This window comes from Triturus cristatus, chromosome 1_2 (assembly GCF_964204655.1).
Source record: "Triturus cristatus chromosome 1_2, aTriCri1.1, whole genome shotgun sequence".
NCBI classification, from domain to species: Eukaryota; Metazoa; Chordata; class Amphibia; order Caudata; family Salamandridae; genus Triturus; species Triturus cristatus.
In genome coordinates this window covers 1,162,202,165-1,162,225,203 of record NC_140580.1, presented here as the reverse complement: position 1 = coordinate 1,162,225,203, position 23,039 = coordinate 1,162,202,165, and the positions used below count along the sequence as shown (strand labels likewise).

Here is a 23,039-nt window from a genome sequence, read left to right as displayed (position 1 = left end):
TATCCAGTGAAGTCTCCCCAGCGATTCTGACCTGGAATCCAGTGTTGGCTGACTTCTGACCTTCACGGCGGCGCCTGCAGTGTGAATCCAGATGCTCCCCCTGACCACTACTGGCTCCGGCAAGAAGACTCCAATGTGGAAAGGCGCCTCTGAAGCCCCTGGGCCTGGGTGAGCTGAACTGATTGTGTCCCTACAACCCTCTACATCTCTACTTACCTCTGCTGTCGCTGGTCTCCTTCCTGCAACCTCTGGTGCAACGCCTGAAGCCTGTTTGTCAAAAGCAGAATCCTCTTTGCAAAGCATTGGACGCCCGATGCTGAAATGGCACCCTGCACCCGGCCAGCGCAGGTGGTGTATGTTTGTTGCTGCTTTGTGCCCCCCCTTGACTGGTCCTATCTCTCAAAGCTTGGCCCCTGCAACCAATCTACTTACCTGCAAGCAGTGTGGCTTTGAGCACCCCCAGTCACCATTGAAACGCATTGGGCTTAACTCCGATTTTGACCTCTGCACCCAGTCGCCCCTGTGCCACTGGTGGTGCAGTTTTGATACTCACTTGACCCTTGCCCGTTGCTGACCTTGGTCGCGAAGCCTGGAACTGTAAGTTGCGTACTTACCTGTTTAACCGCATTATACTTTTCCTCCATGGGATATCATTAAACTGTTCATAAATTGCAGTGTCGAGTTTTGAAAGTGTAAAGTATTTTTAATTAAAAATGTACTTACCTTATTACAAAGATCTTGGTCTTAAAATAAACCACAAACAAAGCTCATTTTTACAAGATTGGTGTGGATCTCCTTTTTGAGTCATGTGTCCATTATTGGTCAATATTGTGCAATAAATGTCTTTCACTCCTCTGTGTTAGGCCTAAGGCTGCTCAACCACACTACCACTAATAGAGAACTTTGGGGGTTTTATTGAGCCCTGTACACTTTTGGGGAACCCCTGCACTCTGTGCACCGTATAACTACCTAGTGGGCATGCCATATACAGTCAGCTTCCTACAAAGTGTTTGAATGGGGGTTGGTGTACTGGATTGGGTGTGGGTGTTCGGTAGTGGGTGCGTTTGTCCTTGGAGCTGTGGGTGTTCTAAAGTGGGGTTAGTTGTCCTGTGAAAAGTTGGTGTCCTGGAGAGGGGGTTCATGCTCTGCAAACTCTCGGTGTCGAATGGGAGTGAGCGTGCTGGGAACTGTAAGTGTCTGAATGGGGGTAGGTGTCTGGAAGGAGCTGGGAGTTGGCGTCCCGGGAGCTGTCGGTGAGAGTGGGTGTCCTGGAGAGAGTGGATGCCCTAGAAACCTTTCTAGTTTGTTGTAGTGGGAATGGGGATACTCTGAACTGTCAGTGTGTGAGTGGGGGTGGATGTCATGAGGGCTGTCAGTGTCCTATTGCGGGTATGGGGTCCTGGGGTGGGCATGGGTGTCCTGTGAACTGTCTGTGTCTTGCAGTGGGAGTGGGTATCCTGGGAACTGTCGGTGTCCTTGGGTGGGAGTGCGTATCCTGCGACTTGTGAACTGTTGGTGCCTTGGGTGGGAGTGGGTATCCTGAGTCCTGTGAACTGTTGGTGCCTTGGGTGGGAGTGGGTATCCTGAGTCCTGTGAACTGTTGGTGCCTAGGGTGGGAGTGGGTATCCTGGGAACTGTCTGTGTGTTGCAGTGGGAGTGGGTATCCTGGGAACTGTCGGTGCCCTTGGGTGGGAGTGGGTATCCTGGGTCATGTGAAAAGCGGTGCCCTTGGGTGAGAGTGGGTATCCTGGGACTTGTGAACTGTCGGTGTCCTTGGGTGGGAGTGGGTATCCTGGGACTTGTGAACTGTCGATGCGCTTGGGTGGGAGTGGATATCCTGGGACTTGTGAACTGTTGGTGCCTTGGGTGGGAGTGGGTATCCTGAGTCCTGTGAACTGTTGGTGCCTTGGGTGGGAGTGGGTATCCTGAGTCCTGTGAACTGTTGGTGCCTAGGGTGGGAGTGGGTATCCTGGGAACTGTCTGTGTCTTGAAATGGGAGTGGGAATCCTAGGCCCTGTGAACAGTTGGTGCCCTTGGGTGGGAGTGGGTATCCTGAGTCCTGTAAACTGTCAGTGCCCTTGGGTGGGAGTGGGTATCCAGGGTCCTGTGATCAGTTGGTGCCCTTGGATGGTAGTGGGTATTCTGGGTCATGTGAACAGTGGTGCCCTTGGGTGGGTGTGGGTATCCTGGGTCCTGTGAATAGTCGGTGCCCTTGGGTGGGAGTGGGTATCCTGGGTCATGTGAACAGCGGTGCCCTTGGGTGAGGGTGGGTATCCAGGCTCCTGTGAACAGTTGGTGCCCTTGGGTGGGAGTGGGTATCCAGGGCCCTGTGAATAGTTTGTGCCCTTGGGTGGGAGTGGGTATCCTGGGTCATGTGAACAGCGGTGCCCTTGGGTGAGAGTGGGTATCCTGGGACTTGTGAACTGTCGATGCGCTTGGGTGGGAGTGGGTATCCTGGGACTTGTGAACTGTCGGTGCCCTTGGGTGGGAGTGGGTATCCTGGGACTTGTGAACTGTCAGTGCCCTTGGGTGGGAGTGGGTATCCAGGGCCCTGTGAACTGTTGGTGCGCTTGGGTGGGAGTGGGTATCCTGGGACTTATGAACTGTCGTTGTCCTTGGGTGGGAGTGGGTATCCTGGGACTTGTGAACTGTCAGTGGGCTTGGGTGGGTGTGGGTATCCTGGGACTTGTGAGCTGTTGGTGCCCTTGGGTGGGAGTGGGTATCTAGGGCCCTGTGGACAGTCGGTGCCCTTGTGTGGGAGTGGGTATCCTGGGACTTGTGAACTGTAAGTGCGCTTGGGTGGGAGTGGGTATCCTGGGTCATGTGAACAGCAGTGCCCTTGGGTGGGAGTGGGTATCCTGGGTCATGTGAACAGCGGTGCCCTTGGGTGGGAGTGGGTATCCTGGGTCATGTGAACAGCGGTGCCCTTGGGTGAGAGTGGGTATCCTGGGACTTGTGAACTGTCGGTGTCCTTGGGTGGGAGTGGGTATCCTGGGACTTGTGAACTGTAAGTGCGCTTGAGTGGGAGTGGGTACCCTGGGTCATGTGAACAGCGGTGCCCTCTGGTGGGCGTGGGTATCCTTGGTCATGTGAACAGCGGTGCCCTTGGGTGGGTGTGGGTATCCTGGGTCCTGTGAACAGTCGGTGCCCTTGGGTGGGAGTGGGTATCCTGGGTCATGTGAACAGCGGTGCCCCTGGGTGAGAGTGGGTATCATGGGTCCTGTGAACTGTCGGTGCCTTGGGTGGTAGTGGGTATGCTGGGAGTTGCCTGTGTCCTTTGAGAGGAGTGGGTGCTCTGGGAGCTGTCAGTGTCTTGGGTGGAGTGTGCTGTGAACTCTCAGTGACCTGCAGAGGGGGCATTCCCTTCACACTCTCACTGAGGTGGTGAAAAGTGGAGGTGAGGGGTTGAAGGTTTGACCCCTTGTTGATGGTCCTAAAGTGAGTGCCAATAGAAGTGTGTTCCATGCTGTGGGGCCCTTGAGTTGCAAAGCCTGTACCCCTGTACATTTCGGGACATAACATGAGTTGGCCTGTTTAACGTTCGTGTTTTCTACTAACATCAATTAGACATACTCGCCTTTCAGTGGCATTAGTGGAACCATGTACATGTACTTGGCATCGGCCCAGTGAAGGATGCAGAGGACCCCTGTTTGATGTATGCACTATGAGGGACGTTTGCATATTGCACCTATGTTTGCCCTAATTCTGTGTCGTGGTTTGTTGCAGGTCTTGATGCAGGGGCGAATCCTACAGCTGGCTGCGGTCCAAGTCTCGGATGCAGGAGCTTACGCTTGTGTGGCAGTGAATGTCGCGGGCGAGGACCGGCGAGACTTCACCCTGCAAGTGTATTGTGAGTATGGACCTGTGACCTCATCATGATACCTGGGTTAGAAGATTCCCCCTGGCATCAAGTAAACCAACCACTTCCAGGTGCGAACAATCCACTGGTGGGCGAGCTGTGCACAGCTTCAAAAGGATGGTTCTCTGTGTTATTGTAAAAACTCCCACTATTCCCACCCAAGGCGAACAGTAGATGGATCAGGGTGAAAAGGGGGCAGATGACCTCCCTGTGATGGCGTAAAACCAGAGAGGACCAACCCTGTGAGTAATAAACCAGCCAGCGGGCCCATCTGCAGTCAGAGATGCATACACCTCCCAGTGTGTTACCATGTACGGCTGTAAGACTGGACAAAAGGCTCACCCCTGAGCTTCACCCTACACCTACCTTCCTCATTACTGTGATATTGACCCCTAAATCATGACTGGGTCCAAACGCCGTCTCCGACACTGGAGACCATAGTAAGAGCCTCGTAGAATTCATACATTAGGTTCCCCTCTGCAGTGTTTGCGACTTCTCGTAAACTGGCTGCAGGTGTTTCATATACATGCTTACACTTTGGAAATACAGCCAACCTTATGGCAAACCTTTCTTAGGTGTTTCTATTTCTGCTTTTCATTTATTTATTTTCTAATTGATTGCATCTATCTTATACTTTGCATTTTGCAAGCCATCCTCCATGTGAAGCACTGTTGCTTATAATAGTCAGGTTTTGATGCATACATAATTCCACCCTCTAATGGCAGGGCTAGTGAGTTTCATTTGCTCCTCTCAGATTCAAAATTTTTAGCTTTGACAATTAATGTACCTTAAATAACTTTCTAAGGTGTCTGCTCGATGGCCAGACTGCACTTCAACTCAGGTTTGGAAACACCCATGCCGTACTTAGAAAAACAACAATATGTTTGTAAACACCCTTTATGCTACAGGGACAAATATTTCCCAAAGGAAACCCAAGCTCCAGGGTACCGGGTCAAACAAAGAGGGCCTCTCAAACTGTGTATTTCCAAACGCCTTCCAGAGGTTCATTACTGCCGTGTGAATAGTATCACAGGTTCACATGTTGTAAATACTTCTGCCATCTAAGGGCTCATTAGCATTTACTTTACTGAAAAGTTTTTTTCACATTGCAGCCATGAAAGTGAGACTGTCTTCAATGAGACTGCGTCTATGCTTTTCGTTGTTGTCACTGCTTTCTCCTGCATTTCCCCCTGTTTCCTAAGTGCTTTCTCCTTACTTTCCCCTCATTTTTCACAGCTTTCTCCTTGCCTTTTCTCCCATTTTTTGAGTGCCTTCTCCTTGTTTTTCCCTAATTTTTCACTTCTTTCCCCTGCTTTATCCCCCATTTTTGAGAGCCTTCTCCTTGCTTTTTCCTCATTTTTTACTATGTTCGACTTGCTTTTCTCCTCGTTTCTTGAGCACCTCCTCCTTGCTCTTCCCTCATATTCATTGCTTTGGCCTTGCTTTTTCCCATTTTTGAGTGTCTACTGCTTGCTTTTCCCTCTTTTTCACTGCTTTCTCCTGCATTTCCCCCTGTTTTTTGAGAGCCTTCTCCTTACTTTTCACTCATTTTTCACAGCTTTTTATTTGCTTTTCTCCCGTTTTTTTTGTCTTCTCCTTACTTTTCCCTTATTTTTTACAGCTTCCTCCTTGCCTTTTCTCCAATTTTTAAGTGCCTTCTCCTTGCTTTTCCTCTTTTTCACTGCTTTCCCCTTATTTTCCTCCTGTTTTTTTGAGTGCCCTCTCCTTGCTTTTCCCTCTTTTTCACTGCTTTCTCCTGCTTTTCCCCATTTTATTTAGAGCCTTCTCCTTACTTCCCTTAATTTTCCACAGTTTTCTCCTTGCTTTTCTCCTGTTTTTTGAGTGTCTTCTCCTTACTTTTCCCTCATTTTTTACAGCTTCCTCATTGCCCTTTCTCCCATTTTTTTGTTGCCTTCTCCTTGCTTTTGCCTCATTTTTCACTGCTTTCCCCTGCCTTCTCCACCATTTCTGAGAGCCTTCCCTTGCTTTTACCTCATTGTTTACTGTCTTCTACTTGCTTTTCCACCCATTTTTTGAGTGCCTCCTCCTTGCTCTTTCCTCATATTCACTGCTTTGTCCTTGTTTTTCCCCTGCTTTTAGAGTGCCTTCTCCTTGCTTTTCCCTTGTTTTTCACTGCTTTTTCCTGATTTTCCCGATTTTTTTTGAGAGGCTTATAATCTCCTTACTTTTCCCTCATTTTCACTTCTTTCTCCTGGCCTTTTCACCTGTTTTTTTTAGCAACATCTCCTTGCTTTTTTCTCATTTTCACTGCTTCTCCTTGCTTTTCCTCCTGTTTTTTGAGTGCCTTCTCCTTGCTTTTTCCTAATTTTTTCACTGCTTTCCCCTGCTTTTCCCCCAATTTTTGAGAGCCTTCTCCTTGCTTTTCCGTCGCTTTTAGGGCGAGCCTAGGCAGCGCGCATGCGCTGCCTGCAAGACCTGTTGTTATCGCCTCTATCGGCTTTTGGAATGCCCATGAATTGCCATTTGTTCGTTGTTGTGCCATTTAGAAATACTTTTTTTTATTGGTGCATTGGGTCTGATTCTCCTGCCTTTGCATGCTTGGGTCACGCCCAGGCGATTTCACTCATTGTTTACTTGCGTTGGCCATCCCAATACGTCCTCAGTTCCTCCTGGTCATCCTGATCTGCCTTTTTATTTTATAGGCTATCAACATCGTTTTAGGCTTTCAGGCCGTTTCATGGAGTAAGGCTCTGTTTAGCTCCAGCAAAGTGGCAATTTCTGTCCGGTAGCTGTTGGGCTATGCCAATAGCTCTAACTCAAATAAACACAAGACCTATTGCATTTCTAATGCTGTTACTGTCTTCTTCTTGCTTGCCCCCCATTTCTTGAATACCTTCTCCTTGCTCATCTCTCGGTTTCACTGCTTTCTCCTTACTTTTTCCTGTTTTTTACTGCTTTCTCCTGGCGTTTTAGCCCATTTTTGAGTGTCTTCTCGTTGCTTTTCCCATGTTTTCACTGCTTTCCCTGCATTTCCCTATGTTTTTTTAAGAGCCTTCTCCTTACTTTTCCCTTCTTTTTTTTACCTCATTTTTGTGTGCCTTCTCTTTGCTTTTCCCTCGTGTTTCACTGCTTTCTCCTTGCTTTTTCCTCAGTTTTTTTTATAATGCCTTCTCCTTGCTTTTACCCTCGTTTGCACTGCTTTCTCCTTGTTTTCCCTCATTGCGACTAAATGAACAGATCACCACGAAGTATTTAACCATCTCCACTGCCTTGAGACCCTCACGGGTGGTTTGCAGCGCTTTATAAATCCTGATTGATCTTTTCAAGTAGCTAATTCCCTCTGTACCACTTTATGTGCTTTTCTCTTCCAGTGCCCCCCAGTATCCTCGGAGAGGAGCTGAACACCTCTGTCATCGTAAACCAGTCTGTGACCCTAGAATGTCAGAGCCATGCCATCCCACCCCCCACTCTGAACTGGCTGAAGGATAGACGTCCCCTCCTGAAGAGGGCGGGCACACACATCTCTGAAGATGGCAGCTATCTACAGGTAAGAGCGTGGAGAAAAAAAGATTGGAGCAGGAGGAATAGTGAGAAAATGCAGAAGAAAATAGAGGGAAGTGAAAGAATAAAAAGACTTGAGAGAGAGAAGAAACACAGACGCAAGACTAAAGAAAATGGAGGAATGGAAAATAGAGGGACAAGAGAAATATGATGAGGGAGGGAAAGAGTAAATGAGAGCAGAGAGGGAGAGAGAGAAAGAAAAAAGGAGGAAAGAGAAAGAGCACGAGCAAATGGTATGCAAGAATGTGAAGAAGACAGAGAGAAAGACAATAGAGAAACAGGAAAGAGGAAACATCTACAGAGTATAAGAGATGGAGAATTTGAAAATGACAGCATAAAAGGAAAGAAGAAAAGACAGCTGTAGAAAAACAGTAAAAAGCAGAGGAAAGTCTTAACTGTTGCTTTGCGTTGCACAGATTGAGCACGTCCAAGTACGGGACGCAGGACTGTACACCTGTGAGGCTTCCAACAACGCCGGGCGATCGGAGAAGCACTACCACCTGGAAGTATGGGGTGAGACCTGAGCACACCTCTTAGAGGCCAGATAGGAGCAATTAGGGGCAAGGCAGCTTGAGGTGTCCTCCCCTCTGGACAGCGCGTCCCTGCAGACTTCGCTCCCAGACTCAGTGCACAAGCTTCTCTGGTTAACTTTAGCTGAGCGGCATCTTTAACCATCTCACTAGACTAATGTAACAAAAACAATCATAACGCATACATTCATATATACATACATAGAGGAGCTTTGGGCCAGCTGTCTTCATGCATTGGTCCTTTCAACTGTCATTCACATTTATGTCCTTCCACCATAGCGCAGCATTGGGCAGTGGGTCAGCCCCTTTCAGCCATTCGCCAACTTCACTGTGACCGATGTTTTTCTGATCACATGTGCATATTGGAAAAAGAACTGAACTTCAGTGCCAGGGCTGACATGCCAATTAGAATCATATTTTTCTGTAACGTGCAAGAAAACTAAAAGATATTTCTATCCCTGTGCCAACTACATCTGCCTTCTAAGAAGCAGTGTTTACAAAATATGTGATGGTTATTTTTTAAATGTATATTCATATTAAACGCATTTGGCTGCCGTATTAGACGTCATGTTTTATTTTTTCATTTTTGTGGCACGTACTTGCAATAAAAGGTTTTTATAAATGTAACCATCGGGTTAGCGTGCCAAGGTCAGACCTATTGGTTTTGCCAGACGGTGCGTGTTTTTAGTTTGGCGCTGTGCTGGAACCGGTTTAGGATTCTTCATCAAAATTGTGTCCTCAAGGCTGCCGTGCCCTTTATCTCACACCGTGATTGTGAGGCACGTTCTGTCTATATGTACAACCTACTCACACTTCCTGCTTTGCCCTGTTTTTTGTAAGTAATTCTTTATTGTTTGATAAACAAAAATCATTACAATTTAAAACATTGACATCATATAAAAAACAGTACTTTGCTCTGAAGTATTGTTGAATATGTTTAATCCCTCTGGTGGAGCTGTGCTATTCAAAAATATAAATTAAATAAATAAATTAATAAATCTGACTAAGAGTGGTGAAAGTTCAACAACAGTGTCATAGCTGCCACACACATTTCTCTTTTCTCTTGTATAAATCTCCTTTTTGATGGATACTTCTCATCTGTGGAATAGTACCAGGCATCAGACTGGATCCGGAAACTTCTAAGCTCTTGCGTCTCGGGTCGGAGCTTCATATCAATGCCAGAAATGGTATAAGATGGCGTCACCAAAGCCATCCAGCGCCCACCCTGGGGCAGCGATGTCAGGTCCATTTTTTCTGCACTTTCGACTGAGTTTCGGAGCTTCCGTGCTCTCTCATGCAGTACCAGTGTCTCCTCCTAGATATCAGGCTGGAAGCCCTGCAGGGATTTTGAGGGACAGATGTCCATAACTGATCCACTCTCCATCTGCCTCTGTTGCCTTGGGTTGGCCCATGACTTCCTGTCTTGTGAATGCTGATGGAGTCTGCACCCAAGACCATAAAAGGGCGTGACGTGAAGCTCTTCATGGCCCGACACGAGAACTGCAGTGGACGTTACTCCACTCCTCGCACAAGGTTGCCATTTTCACAGTCTTCAGATGGTATAAAAAAGATACACAGGCAACCTAAGGAACATTGTGAAGGCAAGTTACCACAACGCCCTCTAACTCCTAGAGGGTCCTTGTCCTTGGAGGTGGAGCTGATTATTATGGACCCACCACCTCCACTACGGGCACTTGGTTCAGCACCATCAGCGTCAGTCCCCAAAGTCACGCCACAACAGAAGTCACAGAGAGAAGCACAGTTAATACAGGAGGAGGAACATAGAAGCAGAGTCCACAACATTTTATGACTGGACTCAGATCTTTTAAAATTGTAGGCTTTAGGGGAGGATTTTAGGGCATTGACTGTGTCAGGAATATGCTGGTGGCCTGCACACATCCCCTGAGATGGTAATGGACTTTCCGGCTCGACCCCTACGCCAGAGGTGATGTTGTTTCACTCCATGGTAACAAATGTCGCTGAGGTGCTGGAACTTCAACACCCAACATTGAAAGTCAACTCCAGTGTCCTCACTAAAGTCCTCCTGCTGACAATCCCAATGCCAGAACCCTTGCTGCCTTTCAATGATACTCTAGTAAATCACGCCCTAGTGGCGTGGCAGAGGCCCACCTCTGCTTTAGCGGTCTTCACACTTTTGGCTCATCGCTACCACCCTGTCCAGGGAGGCGTTGCATCCCATCCTTTGCCTGAAAGTCTGGTCATACAGGCATCATGTTCGTCAGAAGAAATTGGCTAAACCCTTCCCAATCACCCCTTCGGACCTGGAACTCCAAGCGCTTTGAGACTATGGAAAAAATACCTTTTCTACTGGGATTAAAGTCCCTGAATGCGTCCTGCCTCCGAGCATGCTACACCCATGCCCCATAGGATATGGCTCAGATGGTAGCGCCTCACATACCAGAAGAGATGAGGGCACACTTCAAGAGCTGGTCCAGGATGGTCAGAATGCATCATGCCACATAATGAAATCAGCACCTCGTGGATCTTCCATTTGACAGTAGGGCTTAAGCGTGCTTTCGGAGATAAAGCGGAGTCTGCGCTGGAAAGGTTCAAGACCAGCAAAGCAACAGCTTGCTCTTTAGGACTTCAAATGCTGCTGCCTATGAGGGATGGCTACGCATTTCTGCATTTTCGTGGCATCTCAAGAAATGTTTCTTTTGAAAGCGGTAACCCTACAAGCCCCAATCACAACAGCAACATATCCACTTGTTAAACAGTATAGGGTCAGGGCCAGAGGAAAGGCCAGAGGATCCACTCAGCAAACCTACTCCTCTTCCTCTCCTCTCGCTCATCACCAAGCGAGCAGACTTAGCGCCTGATTTAGATCGCAGGGGATGGGTTACTCTGTCACAACGGTGACAGATATTCCATCCGCCGAAATATAAACCCTATTATATCCTGTGGGATTTATATTTCGGCTACCGGTATATCCGTCACCGTTGTGACAGTGTAACTCATCCACCGAGATCTAAATCAGGCCCTTAGTTTGCTTCCCCAAGTTCACTCAGAATCTGTGGGAGTGCAGCTGTCCTCCTTCCTTCGGGCCTCCAAGGCCTTTATTTTGGACTAGTGGGTCTTACAAATCATAGAAAGAGGCTACACCATTCCCTTCCTTCTGGCTCCACCCACCCAATTTTTCACCTCCAGTTCTACCATCTTTTTCCAGACCACCTCACCATCCAGCAAGGGGAAGGGGCCGCACTCCTCTTCAAGGAATCTGTGGAGTTAGTGCCAGATCAGGAAAGTGGCCATGGCTGCTACTCCCATTACTTCCTTCATCCCAAAAAGGACGGTGGCCTACAGCCAATCCTGGACCTCAGAGAATAGAATTCCTACCTGAACAAGGAAAAGTTCAAGATCCGGACTCTTGCTATAGTGTTATTGGCGTTGAAGCTAGAGACTTTTATTGTTCTTCTAACAAGGTGTGAGAGTTCTGAGATTCCGGGGTTCCCTAGCTCCCTGCATGTTCCCTGGTCAATGCTGCATGTTGGTGCACGAGGGCCCTCAGAGGTGCCTCTGCTAGCAGTGGCTACTGTATGGGGGAGACCTGTCAGACTCATCATGATCTCTCCCAGTGCTGCGGCAGAAGTGTTTTGGTGGGGTAAGAGGCAAACCTGAGTTTTCGGGTGTCCTTCACTTCCCCACCAACGTAGGGCAGGGAGTCTATCTGGAGATTTGATGCCTCTGATCTCAGGAAGATCAGATTCTTCATATCAACCTGTTAGAACTGAGGACAATTCAGCTGGCAGTCAAAGCCTTCCTCCCCTCCATCCAAGGTCGGTCTGTCCAGATCTTGATGGACAACACAACAGTGATGTGTTACATCAATAAGCAAGGGGGAGTAGGGTGTCACTTCTTTGCTTGCAAGCGTTGAGTCTGTGGTTTTGAGCACACTGCCAAGGGGATCTGGATCACTGCTGGGCACTTTGTGGGGTCTCTGAATGTTGCAGCCGACAGCTTGAGGCGGCATTATCTTGCCGACAACAAATGGCATCTTCTACCAGAGGTAGTCCAGGACATCTTCACCCAGTGGGGCACTCCTCCCGGGGCTTTGTTCATCTCATTGAACACTGCTCAGTACCAACAGTTCTGTGTCCTCCGGTATTCATTACTGGGAGCCTAGGGCGACTTGTTTTAGTTAAAGTGTAACTTTCAGCTGCACGACACATTTCCACCCATACCCTTGACTCCTCAAGTTCTGAGTAAGATACGCCAAGATCGGGCCCAAGTCATTGGCCAAGGAGGGTGTGGTATGTGGACCTTCAGTGCTTCACCATATGTTCCCAGCTCAAGCTGCCTTTCAGACTGGAACCTTCTCTCCCATTCGATGGGGATGGTTCTGTGTCCCAATCTCCGCCCGACTCGTACAGCTGTACGAGCGAGCAAGTACGATGCGAGCTACATGAAATTCACCGACCGACTCGTTTCCGGGTCCGAACCGCTCCATACGTCTCGGTCGTAAGCTAACCGTGGCATGCAATGGATGCGATTCACGACCGAGCCAGTACAATGTACGCGTCGGACAGCCTGTGCAGGCCGGAGTGTCCGGCTCGCAAATCGTCCGTGTGGTTGCCTTTGGGGGTCCGCGTCGGGCCCCCTGTCACCCACAGCCCTACGACTCGGACACAGGGGGAGACCCATGGGTCTCCCCAACACAGGCATGTACAGTGCGGATGGCACCGACGCGTACTCACTGTAGAGGGTGCACTTACCCATTCAGTCAATGGGAGCCCATGTACGCGTCGTACGACCGGCTCCCATTGACTTCTATGTGAGTCCGACCGAACCAAGTCCGACAGCATACGACCGCATCGTACTCGCTCGGTCGGACTGCAGGACTCCGGCTCGGTCGGAAAACACTCCGAAACCGGCTCGGTCTGAGTGCTTTCCGACCCGGATCGGAATCGGCCCCTGAGTGGGGATATCAGAACTCCTTTCATCTGCCACCGAAGGTGGTGAACATATTGTCAGCATGTTGCCCCTCGGCCAAATTTGCTTACTCTGGAAGATGTAGTAACTTCATTGCTTGGTGCACGGACAACAACGTGGACCCCTTACAGGTTAAGTTGTCCCAGGTCTTGCAGTTCACAATTTCCCTTGCCCAGCGGGTTTGTGCGGTAGCCGCTGCCAAGGAGTATTTGGCTGCATTGTCAGCATTCCTCTATCTTTAAGACCAGCTTTCCTTGTTCAAGTCCCACATTGTGATGCGTTTTAGAAGGGGTTGACACATCTGTATCCTCCAACTCCCTTAGATGTGCCCCAGTGGGACCTTAACCTATTATTAACCTTTCTAATGGTGACTCCGTTTACCCCTGCATAGTTGTCCTTTAAGAATGTTGGCTTTAAAGACAGTGTTATTAGTGGAGAGCACATCAGCCAGACAAGTAAGTGAGTTGCAAACTCTCAGTTCTCACCCACCTTTCACCTCCTTTTATCCTGACAGGTTAGAGTTGTGAACCAAAGGCTACCTTCCTTCACCTCTTTTCAGTCCATCACCCTTATGTCAATTTATGCCTCGCCCTGTCCCACGAAGGAGGAGGAGCGGTTAGATAGGGTGGATCCTAGGCGGGTGGTCAACTACTACTTGGATGGCACCAAGGACATATGACTGGATGACCAGATCTTCTTGGGCAACTGTGGTGCTAAAATAGGCAACGCAGTTCAGAAAAGGGAGCATCCTCTGCTTTAAGACCCATTATGCCTTGACCAAAAAGGAACCTCTGGAAAGGATAAGGGCTCTGTCCACCAGTGCCAAATTGACCACTTCTGCTCTTGCCAGAGGAGTTCCAATAGCAGAGATTTTCAGAGAAGCAATGTGAGCATCCCTACACACCTTTGCTAAGCGTTAATGCATGGATTCAGAAATGTGTAGGGATGGGCACTATGCTGGTTCACTGACAGAATATCGAAACCCAAAATATCCCCATACCACAATATCGAGTTATAAATATCGATGTAAAAAATATCAACATCCGACATTTATAAAGGTATATACAAAAATATAAATTTTTGTTATAAAATAATAAATAGTAAATATATTAAATAATAACATTTATTTTAAAAACAATTAGATTTAATATACAGTTTAACAAATATAACAAATAAACGTAATTAAAAAAGTTAAACACACATATAATAATTAATATATATATATATTTACTTTAAAACCATTAATAATCTATTAATTTAAAAAAATATCTAATTTCAACATTATATAAATATTTAACAAATAAATGTGTATATATATATATATATGTACCAATAACATAAAATCCATTACAAACATTTTATTATAAATTAAAACATTAAACTATTTAAAAATCTTTAAACTTAAATTTCTCACTCCAGTCACTGCAACAGTGGGTAAAGTGTTGGATAGCGGAGGGGTAAAAATTACTATTACCACTCCAATGAGTGTAATATTAGGGAAAGTGTTGGATAGCGGAGGGGTAAAAATTACTTTTTCCCACTCCAATGAATGTAACAGTAGGGAAAGTGTTAATAGCGGAGGGATGACATTTACAATTCCCACTCCAGTCAGTGCAACAGTAGGAAAATTGTTGGATTGCGGAGGGGTAAAAAACAGTATTGCCACTCCAGTCAGTTCAAAATTAAAAACAAACAAAATATCAACAACAACAAAAAAATATTTAAATAACAAAATAAAGAAAAAATATATAAATATATTAAACATTATAATAAAAATATATGTAATATTTAAAAAAAACATATTATAATGTTAAATACATATGACAAATACCTACAAATATTATATTAAATAAAAGAAAAATATAATTTGTAAACAAACAATTATTTAGAGACAAAAACATTAATTATTACATACATTTCGTTTATTTACTTCCTACCCTGTAACACCATACAATTCACAACCCATATCTAAATTTGAAAAAAACTGTATTTCCATAATTAATAGAATTGATGATCAATTGAAAAATTATTATTAATTAAAAAACAAATAAATACATTTAAAAATGCATTAACTTCCCACCCTTTACCCCTATAATCCCCACCACTAAAATTAAACTGTAAACAAATTACACAAATTTAATGTATTTCCCATTTAAAAACAAATAGTATTTAACAACTGGTTATAAAGTAAGTAAACATAATTTACTCCCCCTCCTTTACCCCTGTAAAACCAAAACCCACACACACAAAAATTAAAAATTAACTTAATTAATTATCAATTAATCAATATTAATGATCAACGAATTATTAATTATTTACACATAAATTACTTTCCACCCTTTACCCCTATAAACCCCAGAACCCGCACCTAAAATTAATTACACAATTCCCATATTTAATTTTCAATTAAATAATTAATATTAATTAATAACTAATTATTAATTAATTAAAAGAAATTATTTTCCACCCTTTACCCCTATAAACCACACAACCTGCACCTAAAACAAATTACACAATTGCCATAATTACCAATGAATTAATTAACAACCAATTAATAATTAATTACAAATAAATTACTTCCCTCAATTAACACTATAAAATTTCAATTAAATAAATAAAAAATAATCATTGATATATTATAAATAAATTACTTTCCATCCTATTCCCCTATAAACCTACAACCCACTACGGAACTAAAAACGCACAATTTAATTAAAGTAACATTTCTAACTATTAAATATTTAATACACATAGCATACATTTAAAATATAAACTAAAATACATAACACTAATTAAAAAATCGATATTTTAAACAACTATACTCTTGCAAACAATATTAATGACTTCTGTATTTTTGAAAACTATATTTCTTACCTTAAATGAGATATTCTTGACCTCAATATTCTTGCTTTTGATATTTCTGTGTCACAATATTTACAACTCAATATTAGTGTAATTCGACATCTCCAACTCAATAGTCTGTCTGAATACCTTTGGATTCTATTCTACAGGTGAGGAATCTGCAGGAAAAAGTATCCATCGGAAGAAAAAGTAACTTTCCTGTGGTAAAGGTCTTTTAGATGGATCCTCTAGCTACCTACAGATTCCTCACCAACCCGCCCACCTTCCCGTGTGATGGATTTGTGATAGGTTGAGTTAATGCCATACCAGTTCAGTTTTTTTACTGCACTACTACATCAATTAATGTCAGTCTGTCTGCTTTCCTCGAAAGCTGGGAAAATGTGAATGTAAACTGACATTGTTGACACGGGGTGGGCGCTATATGGCTTTGTGATGTCATCTGATGCCTTTTTCGGTGTTGATACGAAGCCTGCACCCTCTACCAGTGCAGCTCAGTAACGCTCTAATATTTTTACATGCTTCTCTGATCTTCACTTTTTTACATTGCATGCATTTTGTTATTTTCCTCGTTCATCATTATCTTCCTGCTGTCCCACTTTAATTTGCTCAGCTTGTCCACTAGGCATAAATTTTCTTTCAATTATACATTGGTTTGATTTCCCTTCTTTTAAAATATTTAGCTAAACCTTCTCCCTCACTAAACACCCAACTGGTGCCTTCTTTTACTCCCTCATCTGAGATATCCTCTTTGGAGACATGGGTCTGGTGCCCCTGGTACTTAAAACCCATCTGATCTCTCGCACAGTGATCAGCGGTGTCTCCTCCCTGTGCTCTCTCATTGATCCTCACAAGTTTCACTAAGTCCATTTTACATCCTTCAGAGGTTAATTGTCCGAGTGTTACAGTCTGAATTTAGAATGGCCATCATACTTTGCATTTTTTTATCTTCTAGTGCACCCCTCATTTCCCGCTTCGTCAGGAGTGGCCCCCATCACCATCTCTATACTGGAGGGGCATTCGGTCAGCCTGACGTGTGACTGCAGCGGGCTTCCTGCCCCTACTCTGACATGGAGCAAGGATGGTAACTGCACCTTTATGATTAGTGTTGGGTATTGGAAGGGGGGTGAGGGGAGGGCCAAGCCGGAGAGCTTTTAGCCTTGCCACAGTCCACACTGAAATCAGAAGGTGTAGAAACACCCTGTTGCTAACCTTTCCATGTACACACATGTTTTAACCAGCACCGTCTCCCCTATCTCCTTCTCCCTCAGATTGCCTGCCGCCTGCTTTGGGCCCAACCCGTCCTGAGCCTGTCGGTTAGACGGGGATCTGGGCTCTGGTTGGCCTTGGGTTGTACCAGTAGGCCCAGCCTTCCTTTACTCATTGTGATCATGTTGTGTGAGCTCTTCCTGCTGAAGCCAGTGCAAGAATCTAGCCCATCTTAACTTAAGCTCCATCGTGACCTGACTTAAGGGTCCCGCAGCATGCGGGGGCTCTTTAGGGATTTTATATGATTGGACTGAGCTTACAGATATGCTTCCTTTTTGTAGGTTTTGCCTGTGCACCCCTGAGTATAAGGGCAGTGGCACCGTCTTCTGCAGTGCGATTCATCACTTGTTTGTTTGAAGCTATGGGCAGTGTTGGGCAGTGCTGGGCAGTGTTGGGCAGTGCTGGGCAACATTGGGCAGCGTTGAGTAGCGTTGTGCAGTGCTGGGCAGCGTTGGGCAGTGTTGGGCAGTGTTGAGCAGTGTTGGGCAGCGTTGGGCAGTGTTGGGCAGTGTTGGGCAGTGTGGAGTAGCGTTGAGAAGTGTTAGGCAGCATTGAGCAGCGTTGGGCAGTGTTGGGCATGTTGGACAGTGTTGGGCAGCATTGGGCAGCGTTGGGCAGCGTTGGGCAGTGCTGGGCAGTGTTGAGCAGCGTTGGGCAGTGTTGGGCAGTGTTGGGCAGCGTTGAGCAGCGTTAGGCAGTGTTGAGCAGCGTTGGGCAACGTTGGGCAGCATTGAGCAGCATTGGACAGTCTTGGGCGGGGTTGGACAGTGTTGGGCAGCATTGGGCAGCGTTGGGCAGTGTTGAGCAGCATTGGGCAGCGTTGGGCAGTGTTGGGCAGTGTTGGGCAGTGTTGGGCAGTGTTGAGTAGATTTGGGCAATGTTGGGCAGTGTTGAGCAGCGTTGAGCAGCATAGGGCAGCGTTGGGCAGTTTTGGACAGTGTTGAATAGCATTGGGCAGCGTTGGGAGTGTTGGGCAGTGTTGAGTAGCATTGGGCAGTATTAGGCAGTGTTGGGCAGTGTTGGGCAACGTTGGGCACTGTTGGGCAGTGCTGGGCTGTGCTGAGTAGCTTTGGGCAACGTTGGGCAGCGTTGAGCAGCGTTGGGCAGTGTTGAGCAGCATTGGGCAGCGTGGGCAGCGTGGGCAGTGTTGGGCAGTGTTGGGCATGGTTGAGTAGCGTTGGGCAACGTTGGGCAGTGTTGGGTTGCTTTGGGCAGAGTTGAGCAGCGTTCGGCAGTGCTGGGCAGTGTTGGGCAGCATTGGGCCGCGTTGGGCAGCATTGGTCAGTGTTGGGCAGTGTTGAGCAGCATTGGGCAGCGTTGGGCATTGTTGGGCAGTGTTGAGTAGCGTTGGGCAACATTGGGCAGCATTGAGCAGTGTTGGGTTGGCAGTGTTGGGCAGCATTGAGCAGCGTTGGGCAGTGTTGGGCAGTGTTGGTCAGTGTTGGGCAGTGTTAGACAGTGTTGGGCAGCATTGGGCAGTGTTGGTCAGCGTTGAGCCGTGTTGCATTGGGCAGTGTTGGGCAGTATTATGCAGTGTTGGGCAGCATTGTGCAGTGTTGGGCAGTGTTGAGCAGCGTTGGGCAGTGTTGTGCAGTGTTGAGTAGCATTGGGCAGTGTTGGGCTGTGGTGGGTAGCTTTGGGCAACGTTGGGCAGTTTTGAGCAGTGTTCGGCAGTGTTGGGCAGTGTTGGGCAGCATTGGGCAGTGTTGGGCAGCGTTGTGCAGTATTGGACAGCGTTGGGTAGTGTTGTGCAGTGTTGAGCAGCGTTGGCCAGTGTTGTGCAGTGTTGAGTAGCGTTGGGCAACGTTGGGCAGTGCTGGGCAGTGTTGGGCTGTGTTGAGTAGCTTTGGGCAACGTTGGGCAGCGTTGAGCAGCATTGGGCAGTGTTGATCAGCATGGGGCAGCGTTGGGTAGTGTTGGGCAGTGTTGGGCAGTGTTGAGTAGCATTGGGCAACGTTGGGCAGTGTTGGGCTGTGTTGGGTAGCTTTGGGCAACGTTGGGCAGCGTTGGGCAGTGTTGGGCAGTGTTGAGCAGCATTGGGCAGCGTTGGTCAATGTTGGGCAGTGTTGGGCAGGGTTGAGTAGCGTTGGGCAACGTTGGGCAGCGTTGAGCAGCATTGGGTTGGGCAGTATTGGGCAGCGTTGAGCAGCGTTGGGCAGTGTTGGGCAGTGTTGGGCAGTGTTGGGCAGTGTTAGACAGTGTTGGGCAGCATTGGGCAGCATTGGGCAGGGTTGGTCAGCATTGAGACCTGTTGCGTTGGGCAGTGTTGGGCAGCATTGTGCAGTGTTGCGCAGTGTTGAGCAGCGCTGGGCAGTGTTGTGCAGTGTTGAGTAGCGTTGGGCAGCGTTGAGCAGCGTTGGGTTGGGCAGTATTGGGCAGTGTTGAGCAGTGTTGGGCAGTGTTGGGCAGCGCTGGGCAGTGTTGGACAGTGTTGGGCAGTGTTGGGCAGCGTTGGGCAGTGTTGGTCAGCATTGGGCCGCATTGAGCAGCGTTGCGTTGGGAAGTGTTGGGCAGCGTTGTGCAGTGTTGGGCAGTGTTGAGCAGCGTTTGTCAGTGTTGGGCAGCATTGGGCAGCGTTGGGCAGTGTTGGACAGCGTTGGGCAGCGTTGGACAGTGTTGTGCAGTGTTGAGCAGCGTTGGGCAGTGTTGTGCAGTGTTGAGCAGCGTTGGGCAGTGTTGGGCAGTGTTGAGCAGCATTGGGCAGCGTTGGCAGCGTTGGGCAGTGTTAGGCAGTGTTAGGCAGTGTTGGGCAGTGTTGAGCAGCGTTGGGCAGCGTTGGGCAGTGTTGGGCAGGCTGTATTCCTTGCCTCACACCGGGCTGAAATTGCTGTGTAGGGCTTGGACAGGCTTTTCCATCCTATCTCTTATCTACAGTGAATTTGACAATCTGGCTGTGACTGTATGTGTTACACCCAAAGTGAACCCCCAAAGTGAGTGAGAATGACAACCTCCCCTCACCCCAAGCTATGAGCAGATTGGCTTGAGTGACAGTGATTCTGGTTCAAGAGAACCTGCCTCTCCTGGTAGGACAAGGGTGACCACCTGACCACTGTAAGGACCCTCCAATCACCAGTACCTGGGCCCCTAGCTAATCACCTTTGCTGGGCATGTGAGGGTCACGTGTACTTCTCCAGTGTGAGTGCTGCCTCTCTGAAGGTGAACGGAAGGAGTCCATGTTTGTGTCACACTGTGGTGTTCCTGCACACTCTCCTTTATCCATGGCAGGCAGAACCTCAGTGCACCCCTCCCCTGTGATTAGAGCCCCCCTTGTGAGAAATGGTCTTGGGATCCTGCGTCAGTCACTGGTTACTGGTCAGTGTTTACCACTCGTGTTCCTGGGCCCAGCCAACTGGGTAACCAGGTTCACCCTTCTTCGATCTTGACACTCTAGGTAGCGAGAGTGAGCAGTGAAGGCTTTACTCCAGGAGGGGGATGGGCTTAGAAACTCAGTATCTGAATGACACGATGAATAACACTCAGTAAACACAGTGTCCAGCCTTCGCTAGATCTTAGAACGAAAACATGTATTTATATAAACCTTTGCAAAACCATTAAACATATGAAGCACACAATGTGCTGGCGCCTCTATAGTAGGAATATTCTAGCGCCTTCATAAAAAGTGCTGCCTCTGCCATAACACTGGTCCTATGGCAGTGGTAATCCAGTGCTGGGGAGGGGAGCTAGGTTGGGAAGTGGCGCGTTTGAGTAATTCAGACACTTTGGATCTCATTGGGTCTCTAAATTATGCACCAGGTTTGTGTTACAAGGGTTTCTTATTTGTGCCGGTGTCTACGATGCAGCTGTTTTCAAGAACAGCTTGGACTGGCCCAGATCGATGCAGATACTCGGCTGACCTCTTGAGTGGGTGGGAGCTGCCCCCTGATTCTGGAGCTGAGTGAAGCACCTTTCTAGCTCCTACAGGTCTGGAGATAGTACTTTCTAAAGTCCAGGTTGGTCACTGCAAACCACTTCCTAGTGGACTCTACCTGGGCTTGTCGGTGATTTCTCTTCAGCTCCTCTGTGTTTCCATCAGGGCCTTCTGGAAGCCTTGGAGCAGTTGGCACAGATCTGGCCACCACAGAGAGCCTAGAAACTCATCTCCTAAAGGGGGTAAAGAAAGACTTTGATGCTGCGTAACCCCTGGCCACTGGTTGCATCTCCCGCTGCTTGAAAAACCCTACTTATTAGCTTCTGGTAGACCCATCTGTCATTGATCGCACTCTGGAAGTCTCCTTCCTGGTGGTCATGACTTCACCCGGATATCTAGGCGAAAAGGGGCCTGATATGCAAACCTACCCGGCACAAGGGCCTTCCCTGACCGTCTGGTTCTCCCTCTGGGACCTGGTTGCCATCCACTGGGGACCCTGCCATTCACTAGAGGTGGTCGATTGCACATCCTACAAGTATCCTTCGATTGCACATCCCCAAGTATCCTGCGATTGCACATCCCAAAGTATCCTTCGATTGCACATCCTACAAGTATCCTTCGATTGCAAATCCCACAGTATCCTTCAATTGCACATCCTACAAGTATCCTTCGATTGCACATCCCCCAAGTATCCTTCGATTGCACTTACCACAGTATCCTTCGGTTGCACATCCTACAAGCATTCTTCGATTGCACGTCCTCCAAGTATCCTTCGATTGCTCATCCTACAAGTATCCTTCGATTGCACATCCTACAAGTATCCTTCGATTGCACATCCCCCAAGTATCCTTCGATTGCACATCCTACAAGTACCCTTCGATTGCACATCCCACAGTATCCTTCGATTGCACATCCTACAAGCATCCTTCGATTGCACATCCTACAAGTATCCTTCGATTGCACATCCCCCAAGTATCCTTCGATTGCACATCCTACAAGTACCCTTCGATTGCACATCCCACAGTATCCTTCGATTGCACATCCTACAAGTATCCTTCGATTGCACATCCTACAAGTATCCTTCGATTGCACATCCCCCAAGTATCCTTCGATTGCACATCCTACAAGTACCCTTCGATTGCACATCCCACAGTATCCTTCAATTGCACATCCTACAAGCATCCTTCGATTGCACATCCTTCGAGTATCCTTCGATTGCACATCCCACAGTATCCTTCGATTGCACATCCTGCAAGTATCCTTCGATTGCACATCCCCCAAGTATCCTTTGATTGCACATCCCACAGTATCCTTCGATTGCACATCCTACAAGTATCCTTCGATTGCACATCCTACAAGTATCCTTCGATTGCACATCCCCCAAGTATCCTTCGATTGCACATCCCACAGTATCCGTCGATTGCACATCCTACAAGTATCCTTCGATTGCACATCCCACAGTATCCTTCGATTGCACATCCTACAAGTATCCTTCGATTGCACATCCCCCAAGTATCCTTCGATTGCACATCCCACAGTATCCTTCGATTGCACATCCCACAGTATCCTTCGATTGCACATCCCCCAAGTATCCTTCGATTACACATCCCCCAAGTATTCTTCGATTGCACATCCCCCAAGTATCCTTTGATTGCACATCCCCAAGTATCCTTTGATTGCACATCCCACAGTATCCTTCTCCAGGTTCAGAGTTAATCCAGGTTCAACTCCAGATATTGAATCTTGCATTGTGGTGCTGGAAGCAGGTCAATACCTGGAACCCTCCTTGGCCTCCTGCTACAGGCTAACCTTTTTTGGACTTCTGGTCACACTAAATGTCTGAAATCAATTCATTTTGCTCTCATATCATTGGGTCACAAGGTTGGTCTCCGTGGCATATAAGCCGGCTCATTGCAGGGTTGACACCAGAGAGGTACTTTACATTCTTGGGGTGTTTGGTGGGGCTCCCCTACCCCACATCCACATAACAGCCACGTGGTTGGTCCTTCCACATTGGTACCTCACTATTGGCTGAGTGTGGGTGAGAGGGGACCATCACCTCTAACACTTGTATACACTCTTCTGTTGTGCTTGCTTGAGTTGTCTGTTCTCATCGTTGTAGTGTTTGCTTAAGGCTGCCAAGAAGCCTCATGTCAGGTCTCACTCCTGCATCCAATCTTGG

General features: G+C 47.3%; 1 protein-coding gene across 1 annotated transcript in view; it reads left to right on the top strand.

Moving 5' to 3' along the window:
- Positions 1–23,039, top strand: part of HMCN2 (hemicentin 2) — a 769,579-nt gene that overhangs the window by 562,181 nt on the left and 184,359 nt on the right. The window contains exons 40-43 of the mRNA XM_085613971.1: positions 3,727–3,850; positions 7,192–7,367; positions 7,798–7,894; positions 16,676–16,804. Of these exons, the coding sequence (XP_085470097.1) occupies positions 3,727–3,850; positions 7,192–7,367; positions 7,798–7,894; positions 16,676–16,804 (526 nt within the window). The remainder of the gene's footprint in view (positions 1–3,726; positions 3,851–7,191; positions 7,368–7,797; positions 7,895–16,675; positions 16,805–23,039) is intronic.